Source organism: Dendropsophus ebraccatus, chromosome 4 (assembly GCF_027789765.1).
Source record: "Dendropsophus ebraccatus isolate aDenEbr1 chromosome 4, aDenEbr1.pat, whole genome shotgun sequence".
Lineage (NCBI taxonomy): Eukaryota > Metazoa > Chordata > Amphibia > Anura > Hylidae > Dendropsophus > Dendropsophus ebraccatus.
The window spans coordinates 6,685,595-6,703,613 of NC_091457.1; the positions used below are offsets into that span (position 1 = coordinate 6,685,595).

The 18,019-nt window shown below is 52.1% G+C and overlaps 1 protein-coding gene across 1 annotated transcript in view; it reads right to left on the minus strand.

The window, feature by feature from the left end:
• The window catches only part of GALNT18 (polypeptide N-acetylgalactosaminyltransferase 18), a 144,295-nt gene that overhangs the window by 1,907 nt on the left and 124,369 nt on the right, over positions 1-18,019 (minus strand). Inside the window, exon 10 of the mRNA XM_069965046.1 lies at positions 14,537-14,701. Coding sequence (XP_069821147.1) covers positions 14,537-14,701 — 165 coding nt within the window. The remainder of the gene's footprint in view (positions 1-14,536; positions 14,702-18,019) is intronic.

An 18,019-nucleotide genomic window follows, 5' to 3' on the forward strand; every position in this document is an offset into this window, starting at 1 on the left:
ACAGCGGTATATAGTATCAGCTGCCTGATCTGTATATACTGCAGCATGGAGCTACAGCGGTATATAGTCTCAACTGCCTGATCTGTATATACTGCAGCATGGAGCTACAGCGGTATATAGTATCAGCTGCCTGATCTCTATATACTGCAGCATGGAGCAACAGCGGTATATAGTATCAGCTGCCTGATCTCTATATACTGCAGCATGGAGCTACAGAGGTATATAGTATCAGCTGCCTGATCTGTATATACTGCAGCATGGAGCTACAGCGGTATATAGTATCAGCTGCCTGATCTGTATATACTGCAGCATGGAGCTACAGCGGTATATAGTATCAGCTGCCTGATCTGTATATACTGCAGCATGGAGCTACAGCGGTATATAGTATCAGCTGCCTGATCTCTATATACTGCAGCATGGAGCTACAGCGGTATATAGTATCAGCTGCCTGATCTGTATATACTGCAGCATGGAGCTACAGCGGTATATAGTATAGTAATGTACACAGTGACCTCACTAGCAGAATAGTGAGTGCAGCTCTGGGGTATAATACAGGATGTAACTCAGGATCAGTAATGTAATGTATGTACACAGTGACCCCACCAGCAGAATAGTGAGCGCAGCTCTGGGGTATAATACAGGATGTAACTCAGGATCAGTAATATATGTACACAGTGACCCCACCAGCAGAATAGTGAGTGCAGCTCTGGGGTATAATACAGGATGTAACTCAGGATCAGTAATGTATATACACAGTAACCCCACCAGCAGAATAGTGAGTGCAGCTCTGGAGTATAATACAGGATGTAACATAGGATCAGTAATGTAATTTATGTACACAGTGACCCCACCAGCAGAATAGTGAGTGCAGCTCTTGAGTATAATACAGGATGTAACTCAGGATCAGTAATGTATGTACACAGTGACCCCACCAGCAGAATAGTGAGTGCAGCTCTGGAGTATAATACAGGATGTAACTCAGGATCAGTAATGTATGTACACAGTGACCCCACCAGCAGAATACTGAGTGCAGCTCTGGAGGGTGTGGTTACTGGGTGTGTCTGCGTTTGCTCCTGAGCTCCACACATCCAGACTTCCAGGAGGAGAGAGGCTGATTTTCCACCTGCTTCCCCAGGAAGGTGGCAGCTTCCTGGGAGAGTCTTCAGCATGGATCCCCTGACCTCCACCTCCTGGTCAAGGCCGGCGGGGGGTGTAGAGAGTAAGCTACCGGCCAGCGCTCCGGCTGGAGGGGTAAGAAGATCCAGTAGGGTTCGCAGCAATGTGGACCCAGCCCTTCCAGCGACGGGTGGGAGCTGCAAGGCTCCAAGTATGCAAGGAAAGCCTGCAAGCAAGGTGAGCGGAAGACGGGGTGCAGGTGCAGCTGCACGGAGGGGCTCCCAGGAGAGTCAGGTGGTGGAGCAGTGGGGTCTCAGGGGGCCCAGGGAGTCTGCAGCCACCTATGGCTCCAGGATAGCTGCAAAGCTAGCTGAATATGAGCAGCTGGGGAAAAAGCTGAAGGGGTTAAAAGAAGACCTGAAGTTTGCAAAACACAGAGTCAGCTCAGCCCCCAAAAAGCAGAAACCTGGACTCACAGCAAAAGTGAAGTCTCTGCAGCAGGAGGTGAGAGAGCTGGAGCTGCAGAGGATGACCATCCTGGAGGGCAGCGATGTCTTCAGGGAGAAGTTGCTGAATGAGGACAGGTTTGCCAAAATGAAGTCCCCAAAGAGAGAAGAGGATGAGAGTGATTGCTCAGCAGATGAAGAGAGCAGTGGTGGTGATGATGATGATGATGATGATGAGCAAGACATGGAAGCTGAATCAGCTGAGGTCTCTGTGGCAGCAAGTGGGGAAGCTGTGGAAGCTGAATCACAGCCTGTGCAGAGTGTGAACACGTCCCAAGCCAGCATTCCTGCAGCACAGGTGGCGCTACCATTATCCAATGAAAGTGCTGGTGAGGAGGAGGATGGCGGAGGTGCGCTGATGGCCCAAAATTATCAGCATGGAGTCACCAGTGCACTTGGATAATTTCAGCTTTGGAGACGACTTGGGTGAAGATAAAGTTGCTAAGAAGAATAGACCAAAAAAAACATCACAGCAAGTAAATCTTGTTTATGTTCCTTTTGTGCCCTCTGAGCCGACTGCACAGTCAGTTCAGGGAGCAGCCCCCGGTGGTCTGCCCGTCCCTGCTATTACAAATGTGGAGCGGGGCCAGAACACTGGGAAGAAAACAGTAAAGATGGCGGAGAGCGCCAGCCCCACTTGTCAAGGTAGTGAGGCTGGTGCAAGTGTAGGGGCGGCCGAGGGGCCGGACAAGGTTGCGGACAAGGTGGCATGCCTCCAACCAGGGGGCTTTGGTGGTGTACGGCACTCCTCTGCAGGCAAGGGGGGGCGTGCCCAGGCACCAAGGGCTGGTGTGGAGCTCGGGCGGCCAGGCAGCAGTGGAGACAAGGGAGCGGGCGGCTCCCATAGCAGGTCTGGCGCTGAGAGATGCTCCTCTGCAGGCGGAGGGGGGAGTGTCCAGGCGTCTGGTGCGACGCTCTCAGCAGTTTCATCCGCGGTGCCTGTCCCTGCTCAGTTGCAGCGCTGCGGTGGGGCTGTTGGGGGCGGAGCTAAAGACAAAGTAAAAACTGGTGGCATTTCACAAGAAAACGCCTTGGCAGCTACCGGACTGGTACAGCAGGAACATGGACATAAGAGTGCGGATGATACCAACCTAGCAATGCTGCTGGCTGTTAAAGAAATTGAAGCAGGGGTATTGGCTGAGGCTGAGGGCAAACACGGTGACAAAGTAGCTTCCTCCCACATTCCCAAAGGGAGGACTGCTGCAAAGTCCCATGAGTCCAAGGATGCCAGGGATGCCAGCGTGACAGCCAGCAGCAGCAGAAACATACTAAAGCCAGCCAGATTACACCCGGGTCAGTCCACTATAGCTAGGCAGGAGGAGATTTCTTCTAGTGTTGTGTCTCCTGTTAGTTCTGATTCTGTAAATGTAAATATTATTTCTGCTAATGTTTCTGTGGGGAGTGGGGGTGGTCCGGCTGCCCCCCCAGCAGTGGCCGCTCCTTCCAGGAGCTATGCAAATGTCACTGCTGGGGGTCCTAGGGGATCCTCATCTCTAAACCCTGGGGAAGGTAACTTACAACGACGCCTCCTGGAGGCTTTGCGTAAAGGGGATAGAACGCTCCAAGTAGAGGGGCGGGAGGTCGACCTGTCCTTCTATATAGAAAGACATGGGCTTGGGGCTTTCCGAGAGCAAAATGGGGAGGTAACCTGGTCCCTCCCTACAAATGGGCAGGAGGTGGGCCGTAGGAATGTGGTCCGTCTGGTATGGAGAGGCAGTGATGCGTGCCCATCCAGGGCAAAGGTGGTGGAGCTTCTCTTCCAGATGAGATTCAGGGCGAATGACATCTTTGCCCTGATCCACCCCTACGGTACCTCTGAATTCGACATCAGCTTTGTGAAGCCAGAGGGACTTGAGCTCTTCTGGTCTAATCACGAGCTGGTGAAGGATGAGCCCATGTGGCGGGATTTCGCTGTAAAGGCGGTATCCCGTCAGAGTTCTGTCAAGAAAGTGACCGTTCTGACGCGTAACGAGTCACTTTCTTGCTATGACATCATGACCTGGCTAGGCAGGTTTGGGGAAGTGACGGATGTCCCCAAGAAAAATCTGGATGAGCATGGCATATGGTCTGGGGCCTGGACGTTTTCCGTCCGTCTCCGACGTTCAGGGAACACTGTCACACACATACCATCGGCTGCTTTCTTGGGTCGTGACAGAATCCAAGTCTTTTACCAGGGGCAGCCGAAGCTGTGCCACAAGTGTGGTGATCCCACCCACTTTAGCGCAAATTGTACTAAACTGATTTGTGCATTGTGCGGTGCGGAGGGTCATCTGGCTGCCAGCTGTGGCCGGATTCGCTGTAACCTGTGTGGTGACCTTGGTCACCCGTTTAGCCGGTGTCCCCGCTCATTTTCCAATGCTGTGGCCGCCCAGGATGGGGAGAGCCTTGAGATTGCCTCACCTGGGGAGGGAACCAGCAGAGGAGAAGGGGCACCAGGGCCAGTGAAGAAGGTGAAAAACAAGAGCCCCTCTAAGCTCAGGCGAGAGGAAAAGCGCAGAAGGAGCAGGGACCTTGGAAGTTCCCTGGTGACAGGGGTAGTCAGTGGTCCTGCTCCTGGCGCTGGCTCAGAGAGAACAGCTGAGGCTCTGGGGGATACCGAGTTAGGCGAAGAGATGAGGAGACTTCGTAAGGAAGAAGCCAAGAGGGCCATTTCCTCAAGTTCCTCCCAATATGAAAGTTTGGATGAGGATGGTGGGAAAGGGCAAGATGAAAGACCTAAGTGTGGCAAAAGGAGGCAGGGTCAAGGAAAGTCTGGTGCTTCCTCTAAATCCTCCTCTGGTGTTACGGGCCATGTGTCTAAGGAAGACCCGATTAACCCCCCTCTGATCGTTCTATCCAATAGGTACCAGACCCTTGGAGAAGGGGGTTTGGAGGTGGAGGAGCTTCCAGGGGGCGCCGAGCCTGCTCCTCCAGAGGCAGTTTCCTCGGGAGGTCAGGTGGCCCCAGGGTCTGGAGATGAGGATCCAGGGATGGATTTGTCTACATCCTTAAAAAGGATTAAAGAAAAGTGCAAAGGGTCATCCTCTGATGGGGAGGGGGGTAAGAAGAAAGGGAAAAAGTAAATAAGTAAGGCTGTTTAACTCGATCACCCATGATGGCGGCACTCACCCCATTGACTCTGGCATCCATTAACTGTGCCAGCATTAAGTCTGATACGGCTAGATTTGCAGCCTTTCATTTTCTCGGTCGTATTAACGCCGACATTTTGTTTTTGCAGGAGACCAGGTTGACAGATCAAGCCTTGCTAGTAAAAGCTAAGCGAGAGTGGAGGCATGGACCTTCACACTGGTCTCTTGCGGCTGAGCCGTATAGTGGGGTGGCGGTCCTTTTTACCGCTCCTGTAGAATGCAGACGGGTTATCGAGTTAGAAATGGGGAGGTGCCTGATCTTGGATGTCCTCATGAAGGGGCAAGAGCTCAGGCTCATTAACATCTATGCCCCACAGACTAAGTGGGACCGTAAAAGCCTCTTCATGAGGATTAAGCCCTTTCTTTTTACGAGTCGGCAGGTGGTCTTTGGTGGAGACTTCAATACTATCACGAGGTCTCAGGACAGGAGAGGCGCCAAAGACAAGCTGGCTTATGATAGCATGGCCCTGATTAGTATAGTTAGGGAGGCTCGCCTGGAGGATGCCCACATCCGGACCCCCTCTGGCCACGCGGGTTTCACCTATCATCGAGGTAGCTGCAGGTCTAGATTAGACAGGTTTTATTTAAAGGAGGAAGCCGTCTCTTCCGCAGTGTCCGTGGTTGAGGTGGAGTTCTCCGATCACTGTCTAATTTTGTTTTCCCTGAATGTTTCAGAGACCCCCCGGATGGGTAGAGGCTACTGGAGGCTGAATTCGTCCCTCCTGGAAGAAGCAGAGGTAAGACAATCCTTTGAGGATTTTCTTCAGAGTCAGGTACCTCTACTGGGCCTATGTAGCAGTAAGTCAGAGTGGTGGGAGATATTCAAGAAGCGGGTTGCGAGGTTCTTCCGCCAGCTCTCAAGCCTCAGGTCCCTGAATAGGTATCGTGTGTATCAGGGCCTGAGGAGGAAACTCGAGCATCTCGTCTCGACTGGAGGTAGTAGAGAGGAGATCTCCAGAGTGAAAGCCTTGCTCATGAGGTGTCAGTATGATAGGCACTCATCTTTAGTTTTTGAGAGGGATTTCGGGAGGTACCGCTCGCCCGACCCCTACAGAAACTGTAAGATGTCAGTGAATAGTAAGATCGTGACTGGACTGGTTGATAGTACGGGATCTCTGAACCGGTCCAGATCAGGGATCCTGGAGGTCGTCAGATCCTTTTACTCACACCTCTTGGGGAGGAAGGATCTAGATCGGGATGTGATGTCGGGTTTCCTGGCTGAAACCATTCCTGAGCCAGGGGTAGACCACTCTCTTGATGTTTTGGCAGAAGAGATCAGGGAAGAGGAAGTTAGACTGGCGATTGAAGGGCTTGCCCTGAAGAAGTCGCCAGGTCCAGATGGCTTAACATCTGAGTTGTATAAGACCTTCAGGGACCTCTTAGTTCCCCTCTTGGCCAAGGTCTTCAATGAGTGTCTCTCCTCGGGCACTCTGCCGAGGTCAATGAGGAGGTCAGCCCTGATTCTTCTGTCAAAAGGTAAAGATTCGAGCCGTATTGAGAATTGGAGGCCCATAGCTCTTCTCAATACGGACAGGAAGATTCTGGCCAAGATACTGTTTAATCGGCTGGTGAAGTTTGCACCCCGGCTCCTTTCGGGGGCTCAGCACTGCTCTGTTCCAGGCCGAAGCACCTTAAGTGCTGTCCTTAGTGTCAGGGAGGCAGTGGAGCGGAGTAGTGCGGGTCTTTGGAAGGGGTACTTGCTGTCCCTGGATCAGGCCAAAGCATTTGATCGGGTGAACCATGAGTACCTCTGGTCTGTCCTTCTGAGATATGGCCTACCAGATACTTTTGTCAATTGGCTTAAGATCTTGTATGCAGGGGCAGAGAGTTTCCCGCTGGTGAACGGTTGGTCTGGCCGCTCTTTTGAGGTTGGGTCTGGTGTTCGCCAGGGCTGTCCCTTGAGCCCACTGTTGTATGTGTTCGCGATCGACCCTTTTCTTAGGAGGGTTGGTTGTGGACCGTTGGCAGGGGTCGGGATGAGCCTGGAGGAGCCAGAAGCCACCCTGAGAGTGGTAGCGTACGCTGATGATGTCACTGTCTTCGTATCCTCGAGAGAGGAGGTCGATATGGTGATGTCAGAGGTGGACCGCTACTCAGAGGCATCTGGGTCCAGCATCAACCCGGATAAGTGTGAAAGTCTCTGGCTGGGAGGGGGAGATCCCGAGTTTGATCTCCCGGACACCCTTCCAGAGCCCCAAGACTCGGCAAAAATCCTAGGCATTACATTCGGCCAGGGTGATTACCCCACTAAAAACTGGGATGGTAGGCTCCAGAATGCTGCTCAGAAGGTGGACCAGTGGAAGGGTTGGTCTTTGACCCTCAGGGAAAGGGTACACCTGATCAAATCATACCTGCTCCCTTTGTTTATCTACCTGGGCAGTGTATGTATCTTGCCAGAGGCTTCCTATACTAGGATCTACAGCCTGTTCTTCCAGCTGTTATGGGGGAATAGGCTGAACCTGGTCAAGAGAGAGGTTACGTACCGCACGAGGAGACTTGGGGGTTTGTCTATGGTGAACCCAGTGGTGTTCTTAGTGAACACCTTCTTGAAAGCTAACATCGCAAACCTCTGGAAAGAGAGGGCTCCTCCGTGGGTACTCTCCTGCAGGGAATGGTTTCGGCCTTTCTTCCAGGAATGGGAGACAGGAGGGCGAGTGAAGGACCTTCGTACACCCCATGGATATCTTCCGGCTTACGCTACCCCGACTCTGAAGATGATACGTCGGTGGGGTCTGGGAATGTGGGAGATCAGGACTCAGTCAAGGAAATTCCTTGACCAAAGGGTTCTGTTGACCCATTTCCAGAAGCCCCTGGCGCTCAGGGATTGCCCAGGTCGGGATCTGAGGGTTGGGTTAAGTCTATTGAACTCAAAAAGGATCCCCCAGAAGTTTTGGGACTTGGCCTGGCGCTGCTTCCAGGGGAAGCTATATGTAAGGGACAACTTGAAGTGCAGGAGCTCCGATGATCGGGGGTGTCCCCGAGAGGAGTGTGGTAATACGCTGGAAAGCATGGATCATTTCCTGCTTCATTGTCCCTTCAATATAGGGGTTTACACCAGGGTGGGCGCCTCCATAGGTTGGAATCAGTTAGTCAGTCTCACCTATCCGGAGTGGGCTTATGGAGTATTCAGGAACCTGGGTGGCCGAGATCGCTGCACGTTATTCTTAGTCAGCTTAGTGGTTAGGTACCACACGTGGAACGCACGGTGTCTAGTATCTACACAGCGTAGAGTCCTCTCCGAGGTGGAGGTCTGTAGGAACATCACTGGTGACCTTGGGAAGATCAGGTCTTTGGAGTATGGCAGGTTGGGTACAAGTAGGGCTTCTCTCCTGTGGAGAGGTTTTTCCTTCGCTGTGCCCTAGGTACTGAGCCCACTGGGTGAGGGACCATAATTCTGGTTAGGGACAGAGTAGGTAGGGACAGAGGTAGGGAGAGTGTGAGGGTTAGATTAATATTTAGGGATAGTAGTAGGGAGAGGGTAGGGTGAATAGTCAGGGATAGGTTATAAATTATTATGGTACCCGGTCTGCCATCCTCCGATCCCGGTGGGGGGCTATGAATGACACTTTAGCTTTTTGTTTTCTAACAAGTAATAAACAGTAAAGGGCTTACAGGCTACCGAACTTGAGCCTTGCTGTTATGTCATAATGTGTTGGTGTTATGGGATATTGTTATGGTGTATACTTTATTTTTAGGAACATTGGTAAGTTGAGGGCTGGATAAGCCTTATGGACAATTATAGTTATTGTTTAAGTTCTGGGGTATAGGATAGGTTGGGTGGGGTGATGGGGAGGGGGGGGGTTGTTTTTCCCTGGATGGATACTTGGAGTTCTGGCATGGGTCACTGAGGGACAAGAACTGAACTGATGGACCCAGACTCATGTCCAGATTTGGGGTGTGGGAAGTGGGGCTTATAGTTAGGTTCATGTGTCATATGGTTGATGTACTTTTATGATTTGTATTATTATTATTTTATTATTAATTTTTTTTTTTTTTTTTTTTTTTTTTTTTTTTATTTATTTATTTGTGTCCTATAAGGCAGCCGGACCTCATATTATTAAGTTGGTATTGGGATATTTTCTTTTCTGTTAAAGTTGTATAGTGTGTGTGGTGGTTGGATGAGAGTTAAGTATCTGGAAGGGGGGGACTTGTTGGGTGAATTATGCTGGTGTGTGTGTGTGTGTGTGTGGGGGGGCTTTTTGTGTTGGGTTTGCAGGGTAAGGTGTGTGTGTGTGTGCGTGTTTTAAAAGAAAAAAAAAAAAAAAGGGAAAAAAAAAAAGTCCAGACTGGGACTGTGTTGAGTTAGAGCCGAGAATGGCTCAGAGCATGTTGTAGATTTTTTGGTTTTGGTCTAGACAGAGTGTCTACTATATTATTTCTGTGTGCTGTGAGGTGTGAGTGTGGGGTAGGTAGTAGTGGTGGTGGTAGTAATAGTAGTAGTAAGGGTAAGTTGGGGTGGTAGTGTTTTATTATGAAGCTGGACTGGCCGGGTGAGGCAGGTGTGAGGGAGGATTTCCTTATAGAAAATATGATTATTATTTCAGAATATGTTGTTTTTGTTATAAGCAGAAAGCTTTGTATTTGTTTTTGTTCTGGCCGATGGAGCCATGTTTATGTTGTTATACTTGTTAAGTTTTATATTTTTCTAATAAAAAGAATTACAGGATGTAACTCAGGATCAGTAATGTATGTACACAGTGACCTCAGCAGCAGAATAGTGAGTGCAGCTCTGGAGTATAATACAGGATGTAACTCAGGATCAGTAATGTATGTACACAGTGACCTCAGCAGCAGAATAGTGAGTGCAGCTCTGGGGTATAATACAGGATGTAACTCAGGATCAGTAATGTAATGTATGTACACAGTGACCCCACCAGTAGAATAGTGAGTGCAGCTCTGGGGTATAATACAGGATGTAACTCAGGATCAGTAATGTATGTACACAGTGACCTCAGCAGCAGAATAGTGAGTGCAGCTCTGGGGTATAATACAGGATGTAACTCAGGATCAGTAATGTAATGCATGTACACAGTGACCCCACCAGCACCTACCCCTTAGTTACAGGTGGTGATGGGGGTCCCGCTCAGTCTTGTTGGGGGATGCTGACACTGCCCCGGCTGTATGGAAACCTCCGCTTACGTACGATGTGACAGCTCAGCGTTTCCTTCCCGCAGCTGCAGCAGAATTTGTGACAGCGTAGATAATAAATAATGAGGCCGTGCCGCCGGGAAAACGCTGGCGTTGGGGAAGTGTCAATTATCAGCCGCACGTGAGGACAGAACTGGGCACCCGGATAGAAAGGGTTAATCAAGTTTTATTCTCTTAAATCTCTGCAGAGAGGAGCGAGAGATGAAGAATTCTCTGCCAGCCCTTTAATTAACAGAAACAGCACCCCCCCCCCCCCCCTCTGCCCATGGTCCAGTCCTGGCACTGCAGCTCATCCTCCACGCTGTAATACCATACCTTACCATGGACAGGGGTGGCGCTATTCCTAGCCGCCGTCTCTGATCCTCTTCAGGTTATTGATTTTCTCCTTACCGCAGGGCGCCCTCCATTCCTGGATATAATAATATGTAAGCACTTTATAAGACGAGGAGATTCCTGTCCGTAATGAGCTGATTACGGCCGCCGGCGCCACTGACCGCACTGTAATTAAGTCAAGAAAGGTCAATGGATTCTTAATGTGGAGCCGAGATTAAGCTGAAACGCTCATTACGCGCCTCATCGCTGCTTCACTGCCGCACTGGCAGGCCGCTGAGTGACAACCAACATGGCCGCCAGTATAGCTCACACAGGTTGTCACCCCTGCTCCTACACTCCTGTCTTGTTAGCCACTTGCCTATTTATTTATGGAAATTTCCTCATGCTGGATGTACCAGGAGACTGGGTGTCATTGAGGAGATCCGCCTGGTGTACGGAGTCTTACATCCAATGCTCCATAGGAAAATGTTATATCTGCAAATGAGCCTCATCCAGAAGGAAGAAGAATGGGGATCTTCCTTTGTTATTTCCCATAGCTGGCGCTAGTAAAATATAGAAATCAGTGGCTTCATTCAGGATTCCGTTCTCTGTGATTCCAGATTCTGTTACTCGGATGCCCGGATTATAAAAGGCCAAAACAGCAAGAAGCGTCCCCCGGGAATAGAAATGATTGGAGACTCTACACATCCAGGAATAGCGCTGTCCAGGTCACACAGCAGAGCCGCAAAGGTGACGACGCTTCATGTAACGGCCACTGTAATAGATGACTCAATTAGGAGCAGCTAATGATCAGCGCTGCTGAGCACCGGATCTGCGCAAGTGGGAACCTGAGCTGGGGAGGAAATCATGGAGAAGAGGGCAAACCTGCACCGCTGAGGGGGAACCTGCACCGCTGAGGGGGAACCTGCACCGCCGAGGGGGAACCTGCACCGCCGAGGGGGAACCGGGAACCTGCACCGCCGAGGGGGAACCGGGAACCTGCACCTCCGAGGGGGAACCGGGAACCTGCACCGCCGAGGGGGAACCGGGGACCTGCACCGCCGAGGGGGAACCGGGGACCTGCACCGCCGAGGGGGAACCGGGAACCTGCACCGCCGAGGGGGAACCGGGAACCTGCACCGCCGAGGGGAGCCGGGAACCTGCACCGCCGAGGGGAAGGGGGAACCTGCACCGCCGAGGGGAACCGGGAGCCTGCACCGCCGAGGGGAACCGGGAGCCTGCACCGCCGAAAGGAACCTGCACCACCGAGGGGGAACTGGGAACCTGCACCGCCGAGGGGAACCGGGAACCTGCACCGCCGAGGGGAACCGGGAACCTGCACCGCCGAGGGGAACCTGCACCACCGAGGGGGAACCGGGAACCTGCATCGCCGAGGGGAACCGGGAACCTGCACCGCCGAGGGGAACCTGCAACCTGCACCGCCGAGGGGAACCTGCAACCTGCACCGCCGAGGGGAACCTGCAACCTGCACCGCCGAGGGGAACCTGCAACCTGCACCGCCGAGGGGAACCGGGAGCCTGCACCGCCGAGGGGAACCGGGAGCCTGCACCGCCGAGGGGAACCGGGAGCCTGCACCGCCGAGGGGAACCGGGAGCCTGCACCGCCGAGGGGAACCGGGAGCCTGCACCGCCGAGGGGAACCGGGAGCCTGCACCGCCGAGGGGAACCGGGAGCCTGCACCGCCGAGGGGAACCGGGAGCCTGCACCGCCGAGGGGAAGCGGGAACCTGCACCGCCGAGGGGAAGCGGGAGCCTGCACCGCCGAGGGGAACCGGGAGCCTGCACCGCCGAAAGGAACCTGCACCACCGAGGGGGAACCGGGAACCTGCACCGCCGAGGGGAACCGGGAATCTGCACCGCCGAGGGGAACCTGCACCACCGAGGGGGAACCGGGAACCTGCATCTCCGAGGGGAACCGGGAACCTGCACCGCCGAGGGGAACCTGCAACCTGCACCGCCGAGGGGAACCTGCAACCTGCACCGCCAAGGGGAACCTGCAACCTGCACCGCCGAGGGGAACCTGCAGCCTGCACCGCCGAGGGGAACCGGGAGCCTGCACCGCCGAGGGGAACCGGGAGCCTGCACCGCCGAGGGGAACCGGGAGCCTGCACCGCCGAGGGGAACCGGGAGCCTGCACCGCCGAGGGGAACCGGGAGCCTGCACCGCCGAGGGGAACCCGGGAGCCTGCACCGCCGAGGGGAACCGGGAGCCTGCACCGCCGAGGGGAACCGGGAGCCTGCACCGCCGAGGGGAACCGGGAAACCTGCACCGCCGAGGGGAACCGGGAGCCTGCACCGCCGAGGGGAACCGGGAAACATGCACCGCCGAGGAAACATACACAGAGGAGCAAATCTGCACAGGAGGAACGTGCACCAGGGAGGAAACTCGTATATGGGAAACATCTGCACCGAGGACGACATCTGCAGCTCTGAAGAGAGTTTGTGCCAAGGGGAAATCTATGATAGGGAAGAACCTGCACCAAGGGAGGAACCTCATCCCAGGAGCTAATCTGTGCACAGGAGGGAACTCTGCATATAAGAGAACCTGCACTATGGAAGAACTCTGCAGAGGGAAGGAATCTCCTCCGAGGAGCACACCTGTACTAAGGAAGAAACCCCGCACATAAGAGCGAACCGGAACCACTGGGGAAACCTGCAGAGGAAGGAAACTCCTCAACATGCACCAGCAAGGAAACCTGCAGTTTGGTGAGAAGAGACCTGTGCAGCTGGGGGGGTTGGGGGGAGAGACCTGTGCAGCTGGGGGGGTTGGGGGCACAGACCTGTGCAGCTGGGGGGGTTGGGGGGAGAGACCTGTGCAGCTGGGGGGGTTGGGGGCAGAGACCTGTGCAGCTGGGGGGGTTGGGGGCAGAGACCTGTGCAGCTGGGGGGGTTGGGGGCAGAGACCTGTGCAGCTGGGGGGGTTGGGGGGAGAGACCTGTGCAGCTGGGGGGGGTTGGGGGGAGAGACCTGTGCAGCTGGGGGGGTTGGGGGGAGAGACCTGTGCAGCTGGGGGGGTTGGGGGCAGAGACCTGTGCAGCTGGGGGGGTTGGGGGGGAGGAGACCTGTGCAGCTGGGGGGGTTGGGGGCAGAGACCTGTGCAGCTGGGGGGGTTGGGGGGAGAGACCTGTGCAGCTGGGGGGGTTGGGGGGAGAGACCTGTGCAGCTGGGGGGTTTGGGGGGAGAGACCTGTGCAGCTGAGGGGGTTTGGGGGGAGAGAAGACACCTGTGCAGCCGGTCAGGCCAAGCTGGAAGGTGTGATCCTGTAATGGCTGCAGAGTGACAGGTCGGGGCACACAGGGGTGAAGCCTGATATACTGAGGTGATGCGGATGATTACTGTATCTGGGGATTCCTCGCGATTCCTTCTTCGCTGTTATGATGTAGTTTCCCACGATCTAAGGCTCCAGATTTGATCAGACCCCTCCGGTGATTTCCCAGCGTCCTTTATCAGTTTTTTCTGTCTAGAAATCTTAACTTCTAAGTGTAAAATGGTTTAGAAAATGACGGTGGATAACAAGGCGGCAAGTGGTCTGTGTCTCCGCAGCCGAGAGCTGATCCGTTCCCTGAACGCGACCAGAATAAAGAAGTACTCCGCCACTATCCCTCTCCGCTGTGCGGCCTCTGAAGCCGAGCTGAGATATTGTGATTTGCTGACCTCCCGCATAGACGAGGCCCGGACCACCGCCGCCAGATGAGCCCAGATCTGGCAATTTGTCACTTTCAATATCTCCAGTCAGAAGACGATCCACAAAGTATTCCGGCTGAGGAGACGCACCGAGATTTGTCCGCTTCTATTTTCAGGATTCAGGAAATGGGTTCCTGTATGTGACAAGCCGTGAAATATAGAGGAGTCTACGGAGAGATGACCTGAAAACGCCAACGCCGTGCACGACCGCCACCGCCAGCCAGGCTCCATAACAGCCCAGATGCCAGGATATTCAATCTGTAAGGTCACGTAATACATTTATTCATCAGAGAGACGATCCGGGACTCAGGAAGGCGAACAGAGACCGGGAGATGTCACCGACAGATAACGTGTGTGTGTGTGTTTTATATATATATATATATATATATATATATATACACATACACACACACACACAAAGTCATTCTTTACGTAGATACATGATGTGTGTGTACACACGTCCTGCATTATACTCCAGAGCTGCACTCACTATTCTGCTGGTGGGGTCACTGTCTACATATATTACATTACTGATCCTGAGTTCCATCCTGTATTATACTGCAGAGCTGCACTCACTATTCTGCTGGTGGGGTCTATATATTGTAGCATGCATTGGGCGATTACCTGATTGAATTGCCAGTACAGTTTCATCCTCTTGGCTTTGGCGTAGTTGCATTCGATAAGCCTCGGCCGGCTGTTCACATCCACCAGGCAGCGGTTGTCGTCATCGTCTATGGTCGGGCTCAGGACTCCGATGTGAAGCTGCTGGGAGCTGGTGTAGTAAACGTTCTGGGAGAGAGAAGAGGATTTCAGCTTCATGGTGTACAGAAAATGATATTATAGTGGTGGGGAACCTGCCCCCGCAGCTGTCGCCTTTGGCTGTCCAAGCATGATGGGAATTGTAGTGTTGGAGTAGCTGAGGGCGGCAGGTTCCCCACCACTAATATCATGTGACTTGTTACACTATGGAGTTTATCAGGTACCAGACCCCGCCCATTCCTATCCCCGACAGAATAAATTTTCCACACAGTCACCTCTGATTGGCCGGGCTCATTAGGCAGATGCTGCACCACGAATATTAAAGGGGGAGTTCACAAAAAAATATATATATATTTCAAATCAACTGGTGTCAGAAAGTTATACAGATTTGTAATGTACTCCTATTAAAAAATCTCCAGTCTTCCAGTACTTATCAGCTGCTGTATGTCCTACAGGAAGTGGTGTATTCTCTCCAGTCTGACACAGTGCTCTCTGCTGCCACCTCTGTCCATGTAAGGCTGGAGAGAACACACCACTTCCTGCAGGACATACAGCAGCTGATAAGTTCTGGGGGACTGGAGATTTTTTTAATAGAAGTAAATTAAAAATCTCTAGCACTTGCTGGGACCAGTTGATTTGAAAGAAAAAAAGTTTTGGTCAACAATCCCTTTAATAAATCGCACAAAAATTGTACAAAATAAACGGAGGCTGATTATGGGAGTCTTGGTTTCTTAAAGGGGCGGCGCTCCCTTTCTCCCACAAATGGCTCTTCTTCCCATTCCCTGGGATTTGCTTAGTGCAGCACCTTCCCCGGCTCCCGGCGGGTCCTGAAGATGAACGTCCGCTCCTCCTGACACGCTGAGCCGTGTGACCCAATTACTGCCACGTCTTTTCCAGCAAAGCTCTCAGGGATTTATTTAGCAGGTTCTTATGAGCAGCGGGGGTTACTTTAAGGAAGAGCATTAATCGTTCTAGGAAGCCACCGGCTAAGTGCACAAAGCGACTGTGCGGCGGCGGCGCCAAAACTCCCACCAGTGGGGGAGAACAGAACAGTCCTGCGCTGGATGTGATTTAGCGACAGATATTTCACAGTGAGATTCTGCAATTGTGCAATTCCTTTAATTTGTCGTATAATAATCCAGCAAATATTATGGTCATTTCTCCAAAAGAATCGGCAGAATGTGCCGGGGTGACATGTGCTGCCACCATAGAGCCCGACGCCCCCCACACACCACGCGGCCCCAGGCCCCACACACACCAAGCGGCCCGAGGCCCCAACCCCGACACCACGCAGCGCGAGGCATCCACACACCACGCAGCCCGAGGCGCCCACGCAACCTGACGTGCCCCAAAACCACGGAGCCTGACGTGCCCCGACGCCATAGTTTGCTATGGAGCTAATGGAAAAACTTGTGGTCACATTGACGAGACTGGGAAAGCTGGGTTTTACTGCTCAGTGATGATACAGCGAGGGTGGATTACTCCTCAGTTATGATACAGTGAGACTGGGAAAGCTGGGTTACTGCTCAGTGAGACTGGGAAAGCTGGCTTACTGCTCAGTGATAGAGGGAGACTGGGAAAGCTGGGTTACTGCTCAGTGAGACTGGGAAAGCTGGGTTACTGCTCAGTGATAGAGGGAGAGTGGGAAAGTTGGGTTACTGCTCAGTGATGGGAAAGCTGGGTTAATGCTCAGTGATGATACAGCGAGGCTGGGAAAGCTGGGTTACTGCTCAGTGATGGGAAAGCTGGGTTACTGCCTAGTGATGATACAGCGAGGCTGGGAAAGCTGGGTTACTGCTCAGTGATGATACAGCAAGGCTGAGAAAGCTGGGTTACTGCTCAGTGATGATACAGCAAGGCTGGCAAAGCTGGATTACTGCTCAGTGATGATACATTCTGGCACTAGGGACTGGTTATCGTTAAGGGATACATTCTGGAACTGGGAAAGTTGTGTTACTACTCAGTGATTATTAAAACTTTTCCTGAGACTGGGAAAGCTGGGTTACCCTCTGCTTAGCAATATGTTTTAAGACAGTAGAGGATTCTGGGAAAGCAGAGTTACTGTTAGGAGATTTGGAAAATTTAGTTATATGTTTTGAAATCCGGGAAGTTGGGTTAGAACAAGTTTTCTGAGTCTGAGATGACAAGTATATGATAGATGGTATCATTCACTCTCATCCTCCAGCCGCTAACACAGCAGGTTACTTTGCAGCAGGATGTAAAGTGACCATACGCTCCCCTGACTGACGGCTGCAGATTGGGGAAGAAGAGCTTTTGTGTTTAACTGTGAATTAAACAAAACTGCTAACTTTGGTATAGAAAACCTGCAAGTATTCAGTTAGGAAAAACGTTTGTGTCCCTTTAAATCTATAACCCAGAGTATGTAATAATCCCACATTCTAAATTCCCAATTTTCTTTCTAAAGTTTGTTCTGTTTGCTATTTTGTGACACCGTCCCTTTAAGAATTCTGCAGTGTTTGGCAGAATTCTTTCTCCATAACGACAGACGAAACCGGATATAAGATCAGAGATGGCAAAGCCAATCATGGCCACCTGGGCCCAGATCACCTTGGTCCGTGGATGTTATCGATCGGCCTCCGTTTTATCACATCACTTACATCTGGATTAAAAATTGATGGATGATTCAGGAGTGAAGGATGAGACGGCAGCGGGAGTGGGGGAGGGGTACTGCTATATCTGTACCATACAGGATCCAGTACAGGCTACAGTGGGAAACGTGATCTGATGGTTTATTTAAAGGGACAGTACACTCCCATGAGGACAGAAGCCCCTCCTCTAATAAGTATCTATGGCTCATACCAGCGTCGGCTGTGTTTCAAAGTTGCAGTACCGCTTTTCACCACTTTCTTCCTTTCCATTAAAACCAATGCAACAGCGCCCCCAATTGCAACAGAGATTATGAAAGGTGATTCTTCGCTCAGCCGTTAACGGGAGACATCTTGTTTTTATCAGGGACAATAACTCTATAACACAGATATGTTCTGGATGACAAAATGACTTCCCCTTTAAGAAGAAGAAATAACTCCCCTTCTGCAATAAACACCTTGTAAGGATTTTCTTTCCCTGTATTATATCTGCAAATCTCCATTGAAGTGTCAGTCTGCTTCATGAAGCTGTCCGGCATCATTCCTGTCAGCTTAAAATGTCACCGCAAAGGTTTCCGATACAAACCAGACGGCAGATTTTACCCCCTGACGGCTGAGGTTTGATGCCCGTCGGTGGCTGATTGTTTCGGGATTGACTTTTGGCGCCATACGACTAATCCATAAGAATGAGGGTCCGTGGGTATTTTCATTAGGCTGCAATTATTCAGTTACTTCCACCCTG